This window comes from Lynx canadensis, chromosome B2 (genome assembly GCF_007474595.2).
Source record: "Lynx canadensis isolate LIC74 chromosome B2, mLynCan4.pri.v2, whole genome shotgun sequence".
In the NCBI taxonomy this organism is placed as follows: domain Eukaryota; kingdom Metazoa; phylum Chordata; class Mammalia; order Carnivora; family Felidae; genus Lynx; species Lynx canadensis.
This window is the reverse complement of record NC_044307.1, coordinates 63,749,715-63,765,184: the sequence shown is the minus strand read 5'-3', so window position 1 is coordinate 63,765,184 and position 15,470 is coordinate 63,749,715. Positions and strand designations below refer to the sequence as shown.

Sequence of the window (15,470 nt, the reverse complement as noted above, 5' to 3'; positions counted from 1 at the left end):
AAAGGATTCTCGGCTGCATATTTTTTCTGTCTAGCACCCTGAAAATCTCGTGCCAATTCTTTCTGGCCTGCCAAGTTTCAAAAGAGAGATCAGTCACGAGTCTTATAGGTCTCCCTTTATATGTGAGGGCACGTTTACCCCTTGCTGCTTTCAGAATTTTCTCTTTATCCTTGTATTTTGCCAGTTTCACTATGATATGTCGTGCAGAAGATCGATTCAAGTTACGTCTGAAGGGAGTTCTCTGTGCCTCTTGGATTTCAATGCCTTTTTCCTTCCCCAGTTCAGGGAAGTTCTCAGCTATGATTTCTTCAAGTACCCCTTCAGCACCTTTCCCTCTCTCTTCCTCCTCTGGGATACCAATTATGCGTATATTATTTCTTTTTAGTGTGTCACTTAGTTCTCTAATTTTCCCCTCATACTCCTGGATTTTTTTATATCTCTTTTTCTCAGCTTCCTCTTTTTCCATAACTTTATCTTCTAGTTCACCTATCCTCTCCTCTGCCTCTTCCATCCGAGCCGTGGTGGTTTGCATTTTGTTTTGCATTTCCTTTAAAGCGTTTTTCAGCTCCTCGTGACTGTTCCTTAGTCCCTTGATCTCTGTAGCAAGAGATTCTCTGCTGTCCTCTACACTGTTTTCAAGCCCAGCGATTAATTTTATGACTATTATTCTAAATTCACTTTCTGTTATATTATTTAAATCCTTTTTGATCAGCTCATTAGCTGTTGTTATTTCCTGGAGATTCTTCTGAGGGGAATTCTTCCGCTTGGTCATTTTGGATAGTCCCTGGTGTGGTGAGGGCCTGCAGGGCACTTCCCCTGTGCTGTGGTGTATAACTGGAGTTGGTGGGCAGGGCCGCAGTCCGACCTGATGTCTGCCCCCAGCCCACCGCTGGGGCCACAGTCAGACTGGTGTGTGCCTCCTCTTCCCCTCTCCTAGGGGTGGGATTCACTGTGGGGTGGCGTGGCCCGTCTGGGCTACTTGCACACTGCCAGGCTTGTGATGCTGGGGATCTGGCGTATTAGCTGGGGTGGGTAGGCAAGGTGCACGGCGGCAGGGGGGCAGGCTTAGCTCGCTTCTCCTTAGGTGATCCACTTCAGGAGGGGCCCTGTGACAGCTGGAGGGAGTCAGATCCGCTGCCGGAGGTTTGGCTCCGCAGAAGCACAGAGTTGGGTGTTTGCGCAGAGCGAGCAATTTCCCTGGCAGGAACCGGTTCCCTTTGGGATTTTGGCTGGGGGATGGGCGGGGGAGATGGCGCTGGCGAGCGCCTTTATTCCCCACCAAACTGAGCTCTGTCGTCCGGGGGCTCAGCAGCTCTCCCTCCCTTTGTCCTCCGGCCTTCCCGCTTTCTGAGCAGAGCTGTTAACTTATGACCTCCCAGACGCTAAGTCGCGCTTGCTGTCGGAACACAGTCCATCAGGCCCCTCCGCTTTTGCAAGCCAGACTCAGGGACTCTGCTTGGCCGGCGAGACGCCCCTCCACCCCGGCTCCCTCCCGCCAGTCCGTGGAGTGTGCACCACCTCGCCGCCCTTCCTACCCTCTTCCATGGGCCTCTCGTCTGCACTTGGGTCTGGCGACTCCGTTCTGCTAATCCTCTGGCGGTTTTCTGGGTTATTTAGGCAGGTGTAGGTGGAATCTAAGTGATCAGCAGGACGTGCGGTGAGCCCAGCGTCCTCCTATGCCGCCATCTTCCCTATACCCCCAAAGTCTTGTTTCTTTATCTTTCCCACTAGTCAGAGTGTGAGGCAAAAGTAGAGGAGTCCTGTCGGTGCTACACAACTACCTCTTTGTAAGCATTTGTTTGACATTAACATATGTTAGCCTCTTTCTCTTCTTCTTGCCTTACTCCATTGCTTTAGCAACTACATTTGATGCAGTTTTGGTGGACACCAGACCAAACTGGAGTAAGCAGGAATATCTGAGTGGCACAACACTGGGAGAAAATTGTGAAGTACAAATTTTCAGATAAAACAGACCAATGTCATTCCTTGAACTTCTTTATCAAAGTTCTCTGAAATTCTGATTCTGTATCTTGAGGAGCTTCTAACGGACAATATTAGGAAATCTCACAATCACTAAATCGTACCTTATTATATGATCAGTTGATGAAGTTACATGCTATTGGGACTTCATCAGTCAGGACAAGCAGAGGAAATTAATATGCAAAGTAATAAATGATACACTTTTGCTACTAGAAATGTATCATATAATAAAGGTAAGAAGACTACTATGCTAGTATATTCTATACTGATTTCCCACTTAATCTCTGAAATAGGGTATAAAATGATGAAAGCATATAGATGACTTATATTTACTAATTTATACACACATACAACATATAACACTCAAAGCACATAAAAAAGAACTGAATAAAGTCAGATTATAAATGTACAAAATCTGTACATAAGATATATAAAGATACAGATATTTATAATGTTTGAATGCTTTATATTCCTAGTAGAAATGGTACTTCAGACCAAAAGAATATAAATGAAAGCAAACCATCATACAATTTTTATATGGTAGAATTTGTATTACAGTATATTTTTTTCTCTCTAGGTGGCTATTTTAACTCAGTTAAGAGTTTTCTCAATTATATAATATTGACCTCCTATAAATATTAATTTTAATAGCCTTATAGGTAAATAGGGGATAACTAGATAATTCTAAATGGTAAGTGAGTTTCTAGAAAGACAACAAATAACGACACAGAGAGTAGTATCAGGTACTGAAACAATGGTGATGGTTCCCCAAAGTCTACTCTGGAGCTCTGCAAATAGAAACACAGGGATAGGGTTGCCTGAGTGGCTCAGTTGGTTAAGTGTCTGACTCTTGATTTTGGCTCAGGTCATGATCTCATGGTCAATGAACATGGTTTGTGAGCATGTCATGTGTTCAAGCCCTGAGTCGGGCTCTGTGTTGACAGCCTTGTTGGGATTCACTCTCTCTCTCTCCCCACCTCCCCTGCTAGCATTCTCTGTCTCTTTCTCTCTCAAAATAAATAAATAAATAAATAAATTTAAAATATAAGAAATGCAAGGATAAATGTAAATTTGATCATTTTTATCCTCTAAGTTTCATACTTGGTTTTGTACATCCGAGTAAGATGTTGGGGAAAAGTTACATAGCCCTTGGAACCCCTAGGTATACAATTTCCCAGTTACGCATCTAAAAATGTCATATAGGATCTAAAATGGTATTTCTTGGAAACTCTCAAGGTAATCCTTAAGAAGATATCCTTAAGAAATTTCATAGGAAGTAAATGGAAAAAGATGTCATTTGTATAGCCAGGAAGTTTAAAACATGTGCAACAAACATGAAACATTAGTTGTAGAATGCAGAACCTCTAAGATGTTATTTACAATATGTATATTTACATATTTATAAATGGATCCAAGCCAAAAAAGGTGATTTTCTCCCCCTATATTTATGTTCTACCTAGGACCAGAATTAAAACAATTATTTAAAAAAAAGTTGACTTTTTCCTTATAGCAATTCAAATTCTTGGTACAAGGAAACCAGCAATAGCATTAGTGAGTGAGCAGAATTATGGATACACTCATTGTACATTTTAAAGGTCAGTGTCAGTTTCAATACATAGAGATAAGAAGACAATCTTATATTTCTCTCTCATCTTCATGTGCAACTAAATTACTTTCTGAAGCTGAAAATTCATCATTATTCATTCTTTTCTCTATAAGGCTCCTCCCTAAAATTCAAGCCCATGTAAAATAATTTAATCTCAACTACAGACTATTGTTAGTGGTTTCTACCAGGCCCTGAACTCACGTCATTGGAACTATGAGGTAATTCTATGGCTCTGAAATTAGCACTGTAGAATAAGCTACCCTAAAAAAAAATTTTTTTTTTTTACCATAAAATTTCTGTTCAGGCTCAAAATTAGAACCCAGCAATAAAAAATGAAAGAGTGAGGTGTCATCTTGGTCCAACCAAACAACCTCTATTTGGGGCAGCAACTAGCTGACTCACCAACAAAATGTTTTTTTCAGAGACTTAGAGTGATTTCTTTAAAAAAGTCCATGGTAGTTTCATGCCAACCGTGAGATGACTATTCAGACATGCACTTAATGTGATTAAAATGGAAAAATCCAAGGTTACATTAAAACAGTAATTTTTTATGTTTTGGGAGGTGCTATTAAGAATATTAGGAAATTCTGTAGGAATCTACATCTTAGAGGGAATTTTTATAAATGTGAGTTCTTTTGAGATATATCATGTGAACTTCCATAAACATGCTTAGTTGTCTGAAATACTCTTTTCACTGAGATACTTTTCTGGGCTTCCATTCAGTTCTTGTCTTTATCTCTCTATTGGATTCCCTATTGGTGCCTCTCCTTCCTCAAAATTCACCCCCTTTTACACCTTTCTTGCAATTTTTATTTCTAACGCTCTCTCAATTATTCAACTGAAACTTCTCTCTCAGCTGGCACCAATTCCAGCCACCTCTTCTTTTATCCAACATCTTTCCTCTGACTTTGTTCCAAATTTTAATCCTACTCAACCTTCCATGCATTCTGAAATGCTCTTCTGTTGACTTTTTGGCCCTGCAGTATCCTGGTACCCTATCCTGGCCCTTCTCTGACCTCACCAGGGCTGAACATCCTCTTGGCCTCCATGCTGTTCTCCCTTACTTCTCTCTGACATACTGTCATCTTAGGTTTAGGGTCAATGCTAAGCATTAGTTGAATTTTTAAAATTGTGTTAATCTATAAAGGATGTGAGACTTAAAAATGTGGCAGCCAAATTTTTTACTTCTAAGACTTCATAAAGATTACAAAGTAAAAAATAGATATATAATGGCATACGACAGATTCAAAGAAGAAACTCAGGAGGTTAAGAAAAAAAAAAACTATAAATCTCAGATATATATTGCCACCAAACATTGCTGAGGTTAAGAGAAGCTTTTAAGTACAAGAAGCATCCTGCGACTATATTTTATTAAATGAACACTTCATAATCTAAGATTTAGCAGCTTAAAAGACAGTGAAAAGATTAAAATGAATTAATAGACATTTGAAACAGAATTTTGGTGTGGTACTTGGAGAGAAACCAGTGTTCTTATTGTGCTTACAGAAAACTGTACACAAAGGGTTAAAGAGAAAAAGAAAAGGAGTTTATCAATCAGAATCTGTATGGTTTAATAAAAATAATAATAGTAATATTAACACGTTTCAATGATGTTTGATATTTTTCAAAGTATGTGACATCTATGTTTGAAACTAACGATAACTGTGAGATATTGGTAGAGTAGAAGCTATTAGCTATTTAACCATTGAGGAAAACCAACAAGTCAATTATTTGTTTAAAATTAAATGTTCTACTTTCATTAAAGACATTTATGCCCAAAAGTAAAGTGTATAAGACTGGCCACATATTTTATATGCCATTGCAATTAACTTAATGACAGCCAATTCCTTCCTGGTCAAACACCCATAAGCAAAATATAAGAGTTTTGTGGACAATGCATCATCAAAAAATAAATTTAAATTCATAGATTTTTCTGTTGTTTTCTATTGCAAGCATCAGTGAAGTGGGAAAATGGTCTCTGTTTGTAGAACATGTGTATGTAAGTATGTGTGTATGCATACACACACACATACACATACAAGTACATTAGTATCTCTAAAAGAGCTGAGTGCTACCTAACTCTTGAGCAGAGAAGAAATGGTAGCACTAAGATGGACCTAACTGCAAATATGTAAGAATGGTCATTTCTTTAATTTGCTTCCATTTTAAGTAGCTTCAAAGCAGCGTAAGTTGTGGAGTGTATTTGGAAATAATAATTTGTAAATGTGGATAATGCCAATATCTGTTCCAGCTATTTTCCTCAATAAATATGACACTTGTGAAAGGCAGCAGTAATAATGACAAGCCATGCCTAACGGTATCCATAAAATTCTATTACATTCTTCAGTTTCTGACATGTTACTCTTGATAGAAAATAAAAGAAAAGTAATATTAAGTTATTGGGACTATACATATTTATAAATGGAGTAAATTTGCATAAGGTAGTGATTGAACTTTATAATTTGAATATGTTCCTCCATAATTATCACAAAGAATACATAAGTTTAATTTATTCTTTAACACACCTTCCTCTGAAATGTAAGCTTTGATAGGGTACAATTTTAATTTGAAGCATTATTATTTTTTAAAAGCCTCATTTGAATATTTTTTTTTCATTTCAGCAAGTATCTGACAAAAGCTCTCATAATTATCTTACAAGCCAAATTAAGAATTGTGGGTGGGAAAGAGGTAGAGTTGAATGTATTTGTACATGATTTAATTATCATGCCACAAGAACATCAATGATAATCAAGATGGCAGCCATTGCTGGTGTTATGTGAACTTGTCAGCTTCTGTTCTGTTCAGGATTTATTAAAGATTTGCATGAAGACTTAGAGGATAGGTTTATCAAATTTTAAGGTGATATAAAGCTGGGAGCTATTTCATTGGAAAGAAAACTAATAGAATGACATTCGAGACCAAAATTCAGAAGATAAAATGTAATAAGGACAAAGATCAATTCCTACTCTGCAATTCAAAAAGGCAACTGAACAACAACAGGATGGATGAAAATCTGACTTGGCAGAAGTTTTCATTAAAATAAAAGAGAGGGAACTTCAAACTGACCACATGTTTGTATAAATCAAAAGTGCGATATCACTGTCCAATTAAAAATTTGTTAAGAAGATGGATCTCATGTCAAATGTACTTACCATGCACACAGACAACTCTGCCATGGGAAGAATAATTCAGACATAATGCCTTAGACCTCACCTCACCCTCCTAGCTCCATAATTTCCATTTCAAACAACCTACAGAGTATACATTTTTGGGTATTGAAACTAAATCTGCTTATTATTTTTCTACTTCATTGAGCTACAGTTGGAAAAATTATATATAGTTAAGGCATACAACTTGATGATCTGATCTACATTGTGAACTATTCGCCACAATTAAGCTAATTAACATATCCATCACCTCACAGATAATTACCCTTTTTTTTTTCTTGTGGTAAAAACACATAAGATCTAACCTTTTAGCAAATTTCAAGTATACAATATTAATTATAGTCTCTTTGTTGTACATTAGATCTCTAGAAGTTATTTACCTTGCATAACTAAAGCTATACACTTTGACCAACAACATCTCCCCTAGCTCCCTCATCCTAGCCTCTGGTAACCACCATTCTACCTCTGTTTATATGAATCTGACATTTTTGGATTTAGACATATAAGTGAGAACATGCAGTATTTGTCTTTCTGTGTATCTGGCTTAACTCACTTAGCATAATGTCCTCCATATTCATCCATGTTATTACAAATGACAGGATTTCCTCCTTTTTAAAGACTGAATAATATTCCATTATGTGCACACGTGTGTGTGTGTGTGTGTGTGTGTGTGTGTGATCACATTTTCTTTATCCATTCACCTGTCAACACATGTTTAAGTTGTTTGCATATCATGGGAGTGCAAATATTTCCTTGAATTGCTGGTTTTATTTCCTTTGGATAGATACCCAGAAGTGTAATTGCTGGGTCATTAGGTAGTTCTATTTTTAATTTTAAGAAACCTCCATGCTCTTTTCTACGGTGGCTGTCCCAATTTACATTCCTACCAACAGTGCACTAGGGTTCCCTTTTCTCTGCATCCTTACCAACACTTCTTATCTCTTGTGTTTCTGACAATAGCCATTCTAACAGGTGTGAGGTGATAGCTCGTTACGGTTTTGATTTGCATTCCCTGATTATTAGTGATATTTGGCAACTTTTAATGTACATGTTGGCCATTTTTATGTCTTATTTTGAGAAATGTCTAAGTCAGGTTCTTTGCCCATTTTTAAATTGTGTTACTAGGGGTTTGCTGTTGAGGTGCTTGAGTTCCTATATATTCTGTATATTAACTAGGGGGGTATAATTTATCACTCAGTTTCCAAGAAAGGAGAGAGGTTAGAAGGAAAATGTCCCCTGGATACTGAACATAGAAAATAACTCAGAAACATGGTCCTAGATGCAGTTAGACATCTTGGCCATTATGTGAGAAAACAGAAAAAGAAGCTTAAAAATTAACTTCACAAGGTCATTTCATTTAGCCCTCTGCTCCCAGTGGTTTAAATGCTTAAGGCAGACTCAAAAGCCCAGATCTAGAGAAATAATTTTTTATTTTTCTCCCTAGGACTACTTAAAACTTTCATCAGATGGATTAATGAACTCCTGAATAGAGAGGGGCTGGAGATCCGAAGGGGAAACTATAATTGTATATATAGGTGTTGGGAGTAGAACTCAAGTATGCTACTTTATAAATAATTTTTAAATATCAGCATAATTCCACTTATTAGCCATGTATCCTATCTGAGTTGTTTAAAACCTTAGTTTCTCTATAAGGGTGATAGCATTTTATACTTCCTAGAGCTATTGGGAGAAATAAATAATGAAATAAGATGAAGCATTTAGCACATTATAGGTAACCCATAAATCTTAGCCATTACTCCCAAAAGTTGTCTTTTTATTTTCTTAGCCATCAAAATTTACTAATAAGCCTTTTTGTGTTTACTAAACTAGCCATTGGGCATAAAATCTAGACACAGAATTTTTTAATTTTGATTTTTTCCCAAATCAAATCTTAATTGTCCCACCAAAAAATATAAAAAACAAAAACAAAGGAACAAAGCCACTCTAGTAGAAGGAGTTAGTTTAAAAAAAATACACAGAAGCATCATCTCAATCTTAAACTCCAGTAGAAGTATATGGTCAATAGTACCGGGCATACTTGCCACATTTTGCTCTGCCCTAAATAAGACCACACAAGTTCAGTCCCATTCCTGATACATCCAGAAAGTCCATGAGTATTTTCTGGGAATTATTATCAGTGTGTTAGGAGTTAGGAATCCACATAAAAGAAAGAGTTAAGAGAAATGGGATTTTATTGACCTGATAAAAGCTAAACCTTGGTAAAATATACCACTGGTTCCCAAATATTTGAAGGACTCTAATACTTGAGGCAAATGACTTATTTGCCAGAGGGCAGACTGGAAATAACAAATAAAAAATGACTAAAAAAGAGATTTGGGGTTAATATGCTGGGACAGTAAAAGAGAACATGGGATTTAGAATCAAAAGCCCCCAAATCCAGTCCTGGTTCTACTTTTTATTAGCTCTTTGACTTTAGGCAAGTCACCTAAACTCTCTGAGTCATACAGTCCTCATAAATAAGGTAACAAAGTTAATAATAATAATTGTATGAGCAAGCACACATAAAATGTTTTGAGACTTTAAAATGATTTGAAAATGGTAATAACAATAAGCCATAAGAATGGGGTATCCCACTGCTGAAAATATTCAACTGAGCCTGACCCATTATCACTGCAGGGGGTCCCTTTACTGGAGGAAGATAAGACTAACTATTTCAAGTACAATTTATTCACTTACTACACATTTTATCTCAAAGGCAGTAAACAGTAATGAAAGAAGAATTACAATGCATCACTAATGTCAATAATTTAATTCGGCTAAAGACTGTAGTTAATATTCACAATCCTCACAGAATTCATGAACAGGCTGGAACTCCACAAAGATACTCGTCAACTTAACTCTGCAAACATCAGCTTAACTCAAAACTCCAAAGTATGACCAACGTGTCCTAGATCAAATTACGGTTAATTCATTTCACCTAAACTATGTCTCTACATTTGTGCTGCCAATCTTAAAAATATATAGAACTTTCTGGATTGTAAAGGCTCTGTCAAAATCTCAAATTTCAGCCTTTGGATAGTTAATACTCTTCTTAGGCCCATCTGCTTGCTATATTTTGGGTTTATTTTTATTAATGTTCGGAAATAAGTGAGCCCTGAGACAGTAATGGCTGCCAGTTGTTCCAAGTTTACTTACCCTCTGACCTTCTTTTCCAGGTGGACCTTGTGGGCCTTGTATCCCCAGGGAACCCTGGTGTGGGGTGGGGGTGAAGAACACATGTTAATAGACGGTTTCAAGTACAGTTGCCTCACAAAGCATGCTGTGAAAATTAATACCTACTTTATTGATTAAGCAAATCTTTTTAAATGATTTGAGTTTTTCCAAAGTTAGATTCTGTAATATATTAAAAATGGTAAGTTCTTCGGCGACTGGCTTATCTTTGGAGTTAACTCCAGAAAAGAAAAAAAAAAGGCGATTCCAAATCAGGTGTGAGACCAGTGTTCACTTCAATAAAGACTCCCATATGGTCAGAACTATGTTTCACCGAACTACCATAAATAAGTAGTAACAATATTTTCAAGCAGGGAAAAAAAGTCTCTTTCTATATTTGAACTCTATAAATACAGCCACACTTTTCGTTGAGAGTAGCTATGTAAGTATCCTCTGAGAAAACACATGGTTATGATGTTGGCTTCAACATATGTCTCTTCATAGCATTTAATTTTTAGTATCACAGACATTATTTAACACTTTCTCACAGCTTATCAAGAGGCAGAAAAATAATCTTTTTTTCAGATTATAAAAAAGGCCCAGGAAATCCCAGGTGCTGTTAATCTGCAAATTAAGTCTCCTGATTGTCAGTTACTTTTATACGAGAATTCTTACTCAACATGAAACTCAAAATGATCATATGGCTATTTTTTAAAACTGTCAGTAATTATTGCCTCTTTTAAAGTTTCTTCTTAGCTCTCCTGATGCTTCCTTCTTCCCTATTCCATCTTTTAAACATGAGAGTTTCGGCTTATTTTCTTCTCAGTGCTCATTACCTCCCCATGATCTCATGTACTGAGGGCTTTGAATATTCTAGGCCAGTGACTCCAAGGTTTATAATCTAGGTTATTTTCTGGGCTGCATATTCACATATCCAACTGCCTGTTTTTGATACTCACTCTAATATCTCACAGGCATCTGAAACAGCACATCAGACACTGAACTTAGGACCCTCTCTCCCAAACTGGATTCTCTTCCAGCATTCCCCAACTCAGTAAATCCACACAACACTCTGCTAGTGCTCATGCCAAAAATCTAGAGCTCAACCTCCACACTTTCCTCTCTCAAATCTCTCTTTCATTTCCAATTACCAAGTCTGGTTGGTGCATCTCCAAAGTATATTTGGAACCATCTATTTCTTTACATCACAACAGCTCCAATGATTACTTCTTGCTTGCTCATCTGTAAGAACTTCTCAGTTGAACCAGACACCAACCTCCCCAACCTCCACGTCACAGCCAAACTGATCTTAAGAAAACACCTGACCTTCTCTGACTTTCCACAGGATGGGATGAATGTCTTGGTTCATCAGTCCTAAAGTGCCTTATACTTGTCCTTTAAACTCCTTATCATAAGTTCATTTAAATGATTGCTCAGGTAATGAATTCACCAAGCTCTAAGGATAACAAGTAGAATCTGTGTCTTATTCAATACTATGTGCCTATTAATGTCTGAATGAAAAAATTTATAGTGGGAAATCAATTTACTTTAATAAGTTTTTGGGTAAATCCAACAATTTTCAAAGGGTTTTACAAATATTAATGATTAACCTATCATACATTTAATGCTTAAATGGTTTGGAATAAATGAGAAATCTAGTAATTCATATTCAAACAAATCTGAATTTACCACCATTCCAGAAGAAACCGATTTATTACCTAATTTTAAAAAAATTATGATACATTTGTACATTATGACCTTTTTTCTTTAAAAGCTGTTGTTAATTTTAAACTAAAACATCAGATGTGCTTGTGATGACCTATAATTATTTATTATATGTATATTCATTTTTTTACAGAAGAAACTTAAGTTTTAATGAATGTCATAATGTGCATAATTTCACCATCTAATTTTATTTGAAATAAAAAAGTTATAAACATGTTGTAATTTTTCATTCAGATAGCTCTCATTTGATTAAAGTTGTCAGTATTTAATATAAATTACTGTAACTCATTTTCAAAAAGCATTAATACAAAAAATTCTGCATGTATCACAAATCCTCAGTGTTTCCTCAAATCTTTCTGATTCCTTCCAAACAAAACACTAGTAAAAAGTATGTATTTATTACTTTCATTTCTTTTATTTATTCTTGGAACAATTTAATATCATAGGGACATATAAAGCCTATGTTTTATTGATTTAGGGAGGAATAAAAAACAAGGAATGAAAAAAATGATCAGTTCTGTTTGATTTTTTACAAAAAATACCTGCCAAAAGAAATCTAACAGAGGAAAGCTGGCTAATTAGGCCAACTTAAGGATGGCAAATTTATAATGTGCATAAGCAAAACAACTTCTGAAATCCAAATATACCAAGTATTAATTACAATGTAATTACAGGGAGTTGTGTCATTTTTTTATAAGAACGACACAATCTTGGCTTTAGATTAAACTCCTTGCTTTTACCCTTAGGAAACTATTATAATTTCATGAATAGTCAAACTTATATACAACATTTTTGATATCTATACAAATGTTGACAGCTCTTTCAGTGTTTTTCAACATGAGATACTAAAACATACTCACACCAAATATTCATCAAGGGAGTACAATTAAGTCTGAACTACATATAATCAAAATTGCATTCCCTTTACTAGTTGGAGAAATTGTATAACAAAAGCCTACAAAAATGCAAAAATATTAAACTTGATTTGGAATGGATTCAAAAATATTTATGAGACCCTTTTGTGTGCAAAGTCCAAATGGTACACTCACACACATAAGCTCACTAGTATGCCTCCTGAATGTTCATGATTCTGAATCCCATGCCCCACCCCCACCCTATATTTGCTAAGTCTAGAACCCAGATAGGTTTTTGATGAAAAGTTAGGGAATTATTTTTAATCTCCAATGGATTATTCACTATTTGGATTATCCATGACCAATTTTTAATCCTAGCCACATTACATTAATGTTCAGAACATTTGGGGGCTGTCTTTATTGAAAGTAGTTGACATTAATGAAGAAAAATAATATCAGTATTGTCATTAGTAAAACATAGGTCAATCAAGTATAAAAAAATTATATTTCTTCCCCAAATAAGAGATTAAAATTTGGGGATGATTCACTATTTGCAATTATCCAGTTTACTACTCTGTTCGTTTAGTAAAATCAAACAGTGAATTTGCTGATCACTTACTATTGAAAATTATAGATATATCTAAGCTCCAGCCTACTTAAATTTGGGTGGAGCTCACCATTTGTCTCAGACCTTTTGCCCAATTCTTTCTTTCTCTGGCCTTGTAAATGCCATTATGTGTGTACTTTACTTACTCTTATTTGACTATGAGTCCTAGAGGACAGAGCATCATTTGTTTTCTATCCTCTACCACACTTATAGAAGAGACTCAATATATACTTAGTAAATTGCACCATCAGGAAGAAAACACCAGGATGGAATACTGGGTGGTGGTGATAGGAAACAGATTTCTGGTTGATATCTAATCACAATTATTTTCAAAACTTGAACTTAAATACATTGGATAACTTTCTATCTTGTCTGTATTTCTCATCTAAAGTAATTCAATGATCTGATGTCTAAGAGTAAAATGGCCTTACAATTCATGTAAGAATTAATTATTTACCTCTTCTTATATCATCTCCATTATGGAACTTATTTAAATCTTCAACCACTATTTGATATTTTATAATTTAAACCACTTTTAAATTAGAGAATCATTATTTTATGTATCTTTGTGTACATGGCATATTTGTATAATCTGTGCATTGTTTTCTTCTTTGATTTTATTTGCTGAAGAGTAATGCCTATTTATTTTTTATACTTTTTTCATCTTAGTCTGCTCTGAAAATAACCGTAAACTGGATTATTCCTAATTTTTCACGAACATAAAGATTTGCTTCTTTTCTGAAAGAGAAGTATAAGAATGTATTTAGGATATTCATGATGTAAATATCTGCATATGTCTACAGAGGCATTCATTCCTTTTATTTTTTTTTAATTTTATTTTTTTACATTTATTTATTTTTGAGAAACAGAGAGAGACAGAGCACAAGCAGGGAAGGGGCAGAGATAGAATGAGACACAGGATCTGAAGCAGGCTCCAGGTTCTGAGGTGTCAGCACAGAGCCCGATGTGGGGCTCAAACACACAAACCTGACCCTGAGATCAGGACCTGAGCCGATGTTGGACACTTAACCGACTAAGCCATCCAGGTGCCCAATTCCTTTTTTTTTTTTTTTAAGTGGAATCCTGGACATTAAAAATGTTGACAGGGAAAGGAATTCATAAGGTTGTTGCCTCTTTTAGCTAAACTAAAACTATGTAAAAAAATAGTCCAAACTAGCTAAATCATTTTAAGTTCCAGTGGACAGCTATTATAGTGTGTTACATTTCACATAGCTCTCTCTGGACAATCTGCTATTTAAGACAGTCTAGAGCTTATCACTATGGAAGCCCATGTAAATATTTAACTGAGAAATTACTTAGAATTAACTGGTTCAGAACAGAATTTTGAAGTGTTTAACAAATACAGTAAATGTTTAGTAGAGTTAATAGGGTAGATTAATTGCATTTAAACACATTTTCATTTGTGTAGGAGGCAAGATATATTCATAACTTCTTAATCAAAGAAAGAAGCTGAAGTAAAAAAAGGAAGTTTCATTTTGAAGTATTATTTGCACTCCCTTGCCAGGGATGTTGCAGAATATATGATACCTAAAACGTATTTCAACAAAAATGTTATGCAAGTAAGTGTATTTTAACTGTTATGATTATTGCTTAAGGATATGCTTCATAGACTTGAAACATAAGATTAAGCAGAATCTTCATAGATTCTTAAAATACCATGAGAGCATTTTCTGTCTTTCAAATAGAGTGTACAAAATTAAAATGGAAAACAGAGTTTATCCGTCTTTATAGAAAATTTCATGCCTTTAATATGAGAACAATGGGAACAAATTTTATAAGCTGGAGACATAAGAACAAAAAAACAAAAAGCAAGTTAGTGTAAATGTAACAGACATATAGTCCAGTCATGGGAAATGGTTTTCTCATATTAGTTCTGAGAAGTGGAATTCAAGAATGTTTATGTTAATAAATTAAAGGAGTGACCAGTTTTACATCATTTCATAAATTGTCATGATACAAGAAAGAATTTCCCTTAGGGTGTGTAGGTATTCAGAAAAGGTATTTTATGTTATATATAAAAACCCTAACATTTTATCATAAGCAGTTGTCAGTACACACTAGGAAACAAATGTCTTTGAAATAAAAAAAAAATGGGATTTCTTTCATACACTAAAAAAAAAAAAAAAAATGCGCTGACAAACCTTTCCAATAATACTGACAAGAGAAGAATAAGAAGAGCTGTCACTAGAAAAAAAAAAAAACTATAAAATATTTGTATGGACAGGAATGTTTCCATCATTATCAGTTATAGTAAACAGGTTCCATACTTGGATGGACAGTTTCATCTTACCTTAAACAATTTAAAAAAGAGGTTATTTGTAGTGCTTTCAAAATTTAAC

The 15,470-nt window shown here is 35.2% G+C and overlaps 1 protein-coding gene across 1 annotated transcript in view; it reads right to left on the bottom strand.

The window, feature by feature from the left end:
* The window catches only part of COL19A1 (collagen type XIX alpha 1 chain), a 342,994-nt gene that overhangs the window by 146,517 nt on the left and 181,007 nt on the right, over positions 1–15,470 (bottom strand). The window contains exon 15 of the mRNA XM_032593194.1: positions 9,910–9,963. Within this exon, the coding sequence (XP_032449085.1) occupies positions 9,910–9,963 (54 nt within the window). The remainder of the gene's footprint in view (positions 1–9,909; positions 9,964–15,470) is intronic.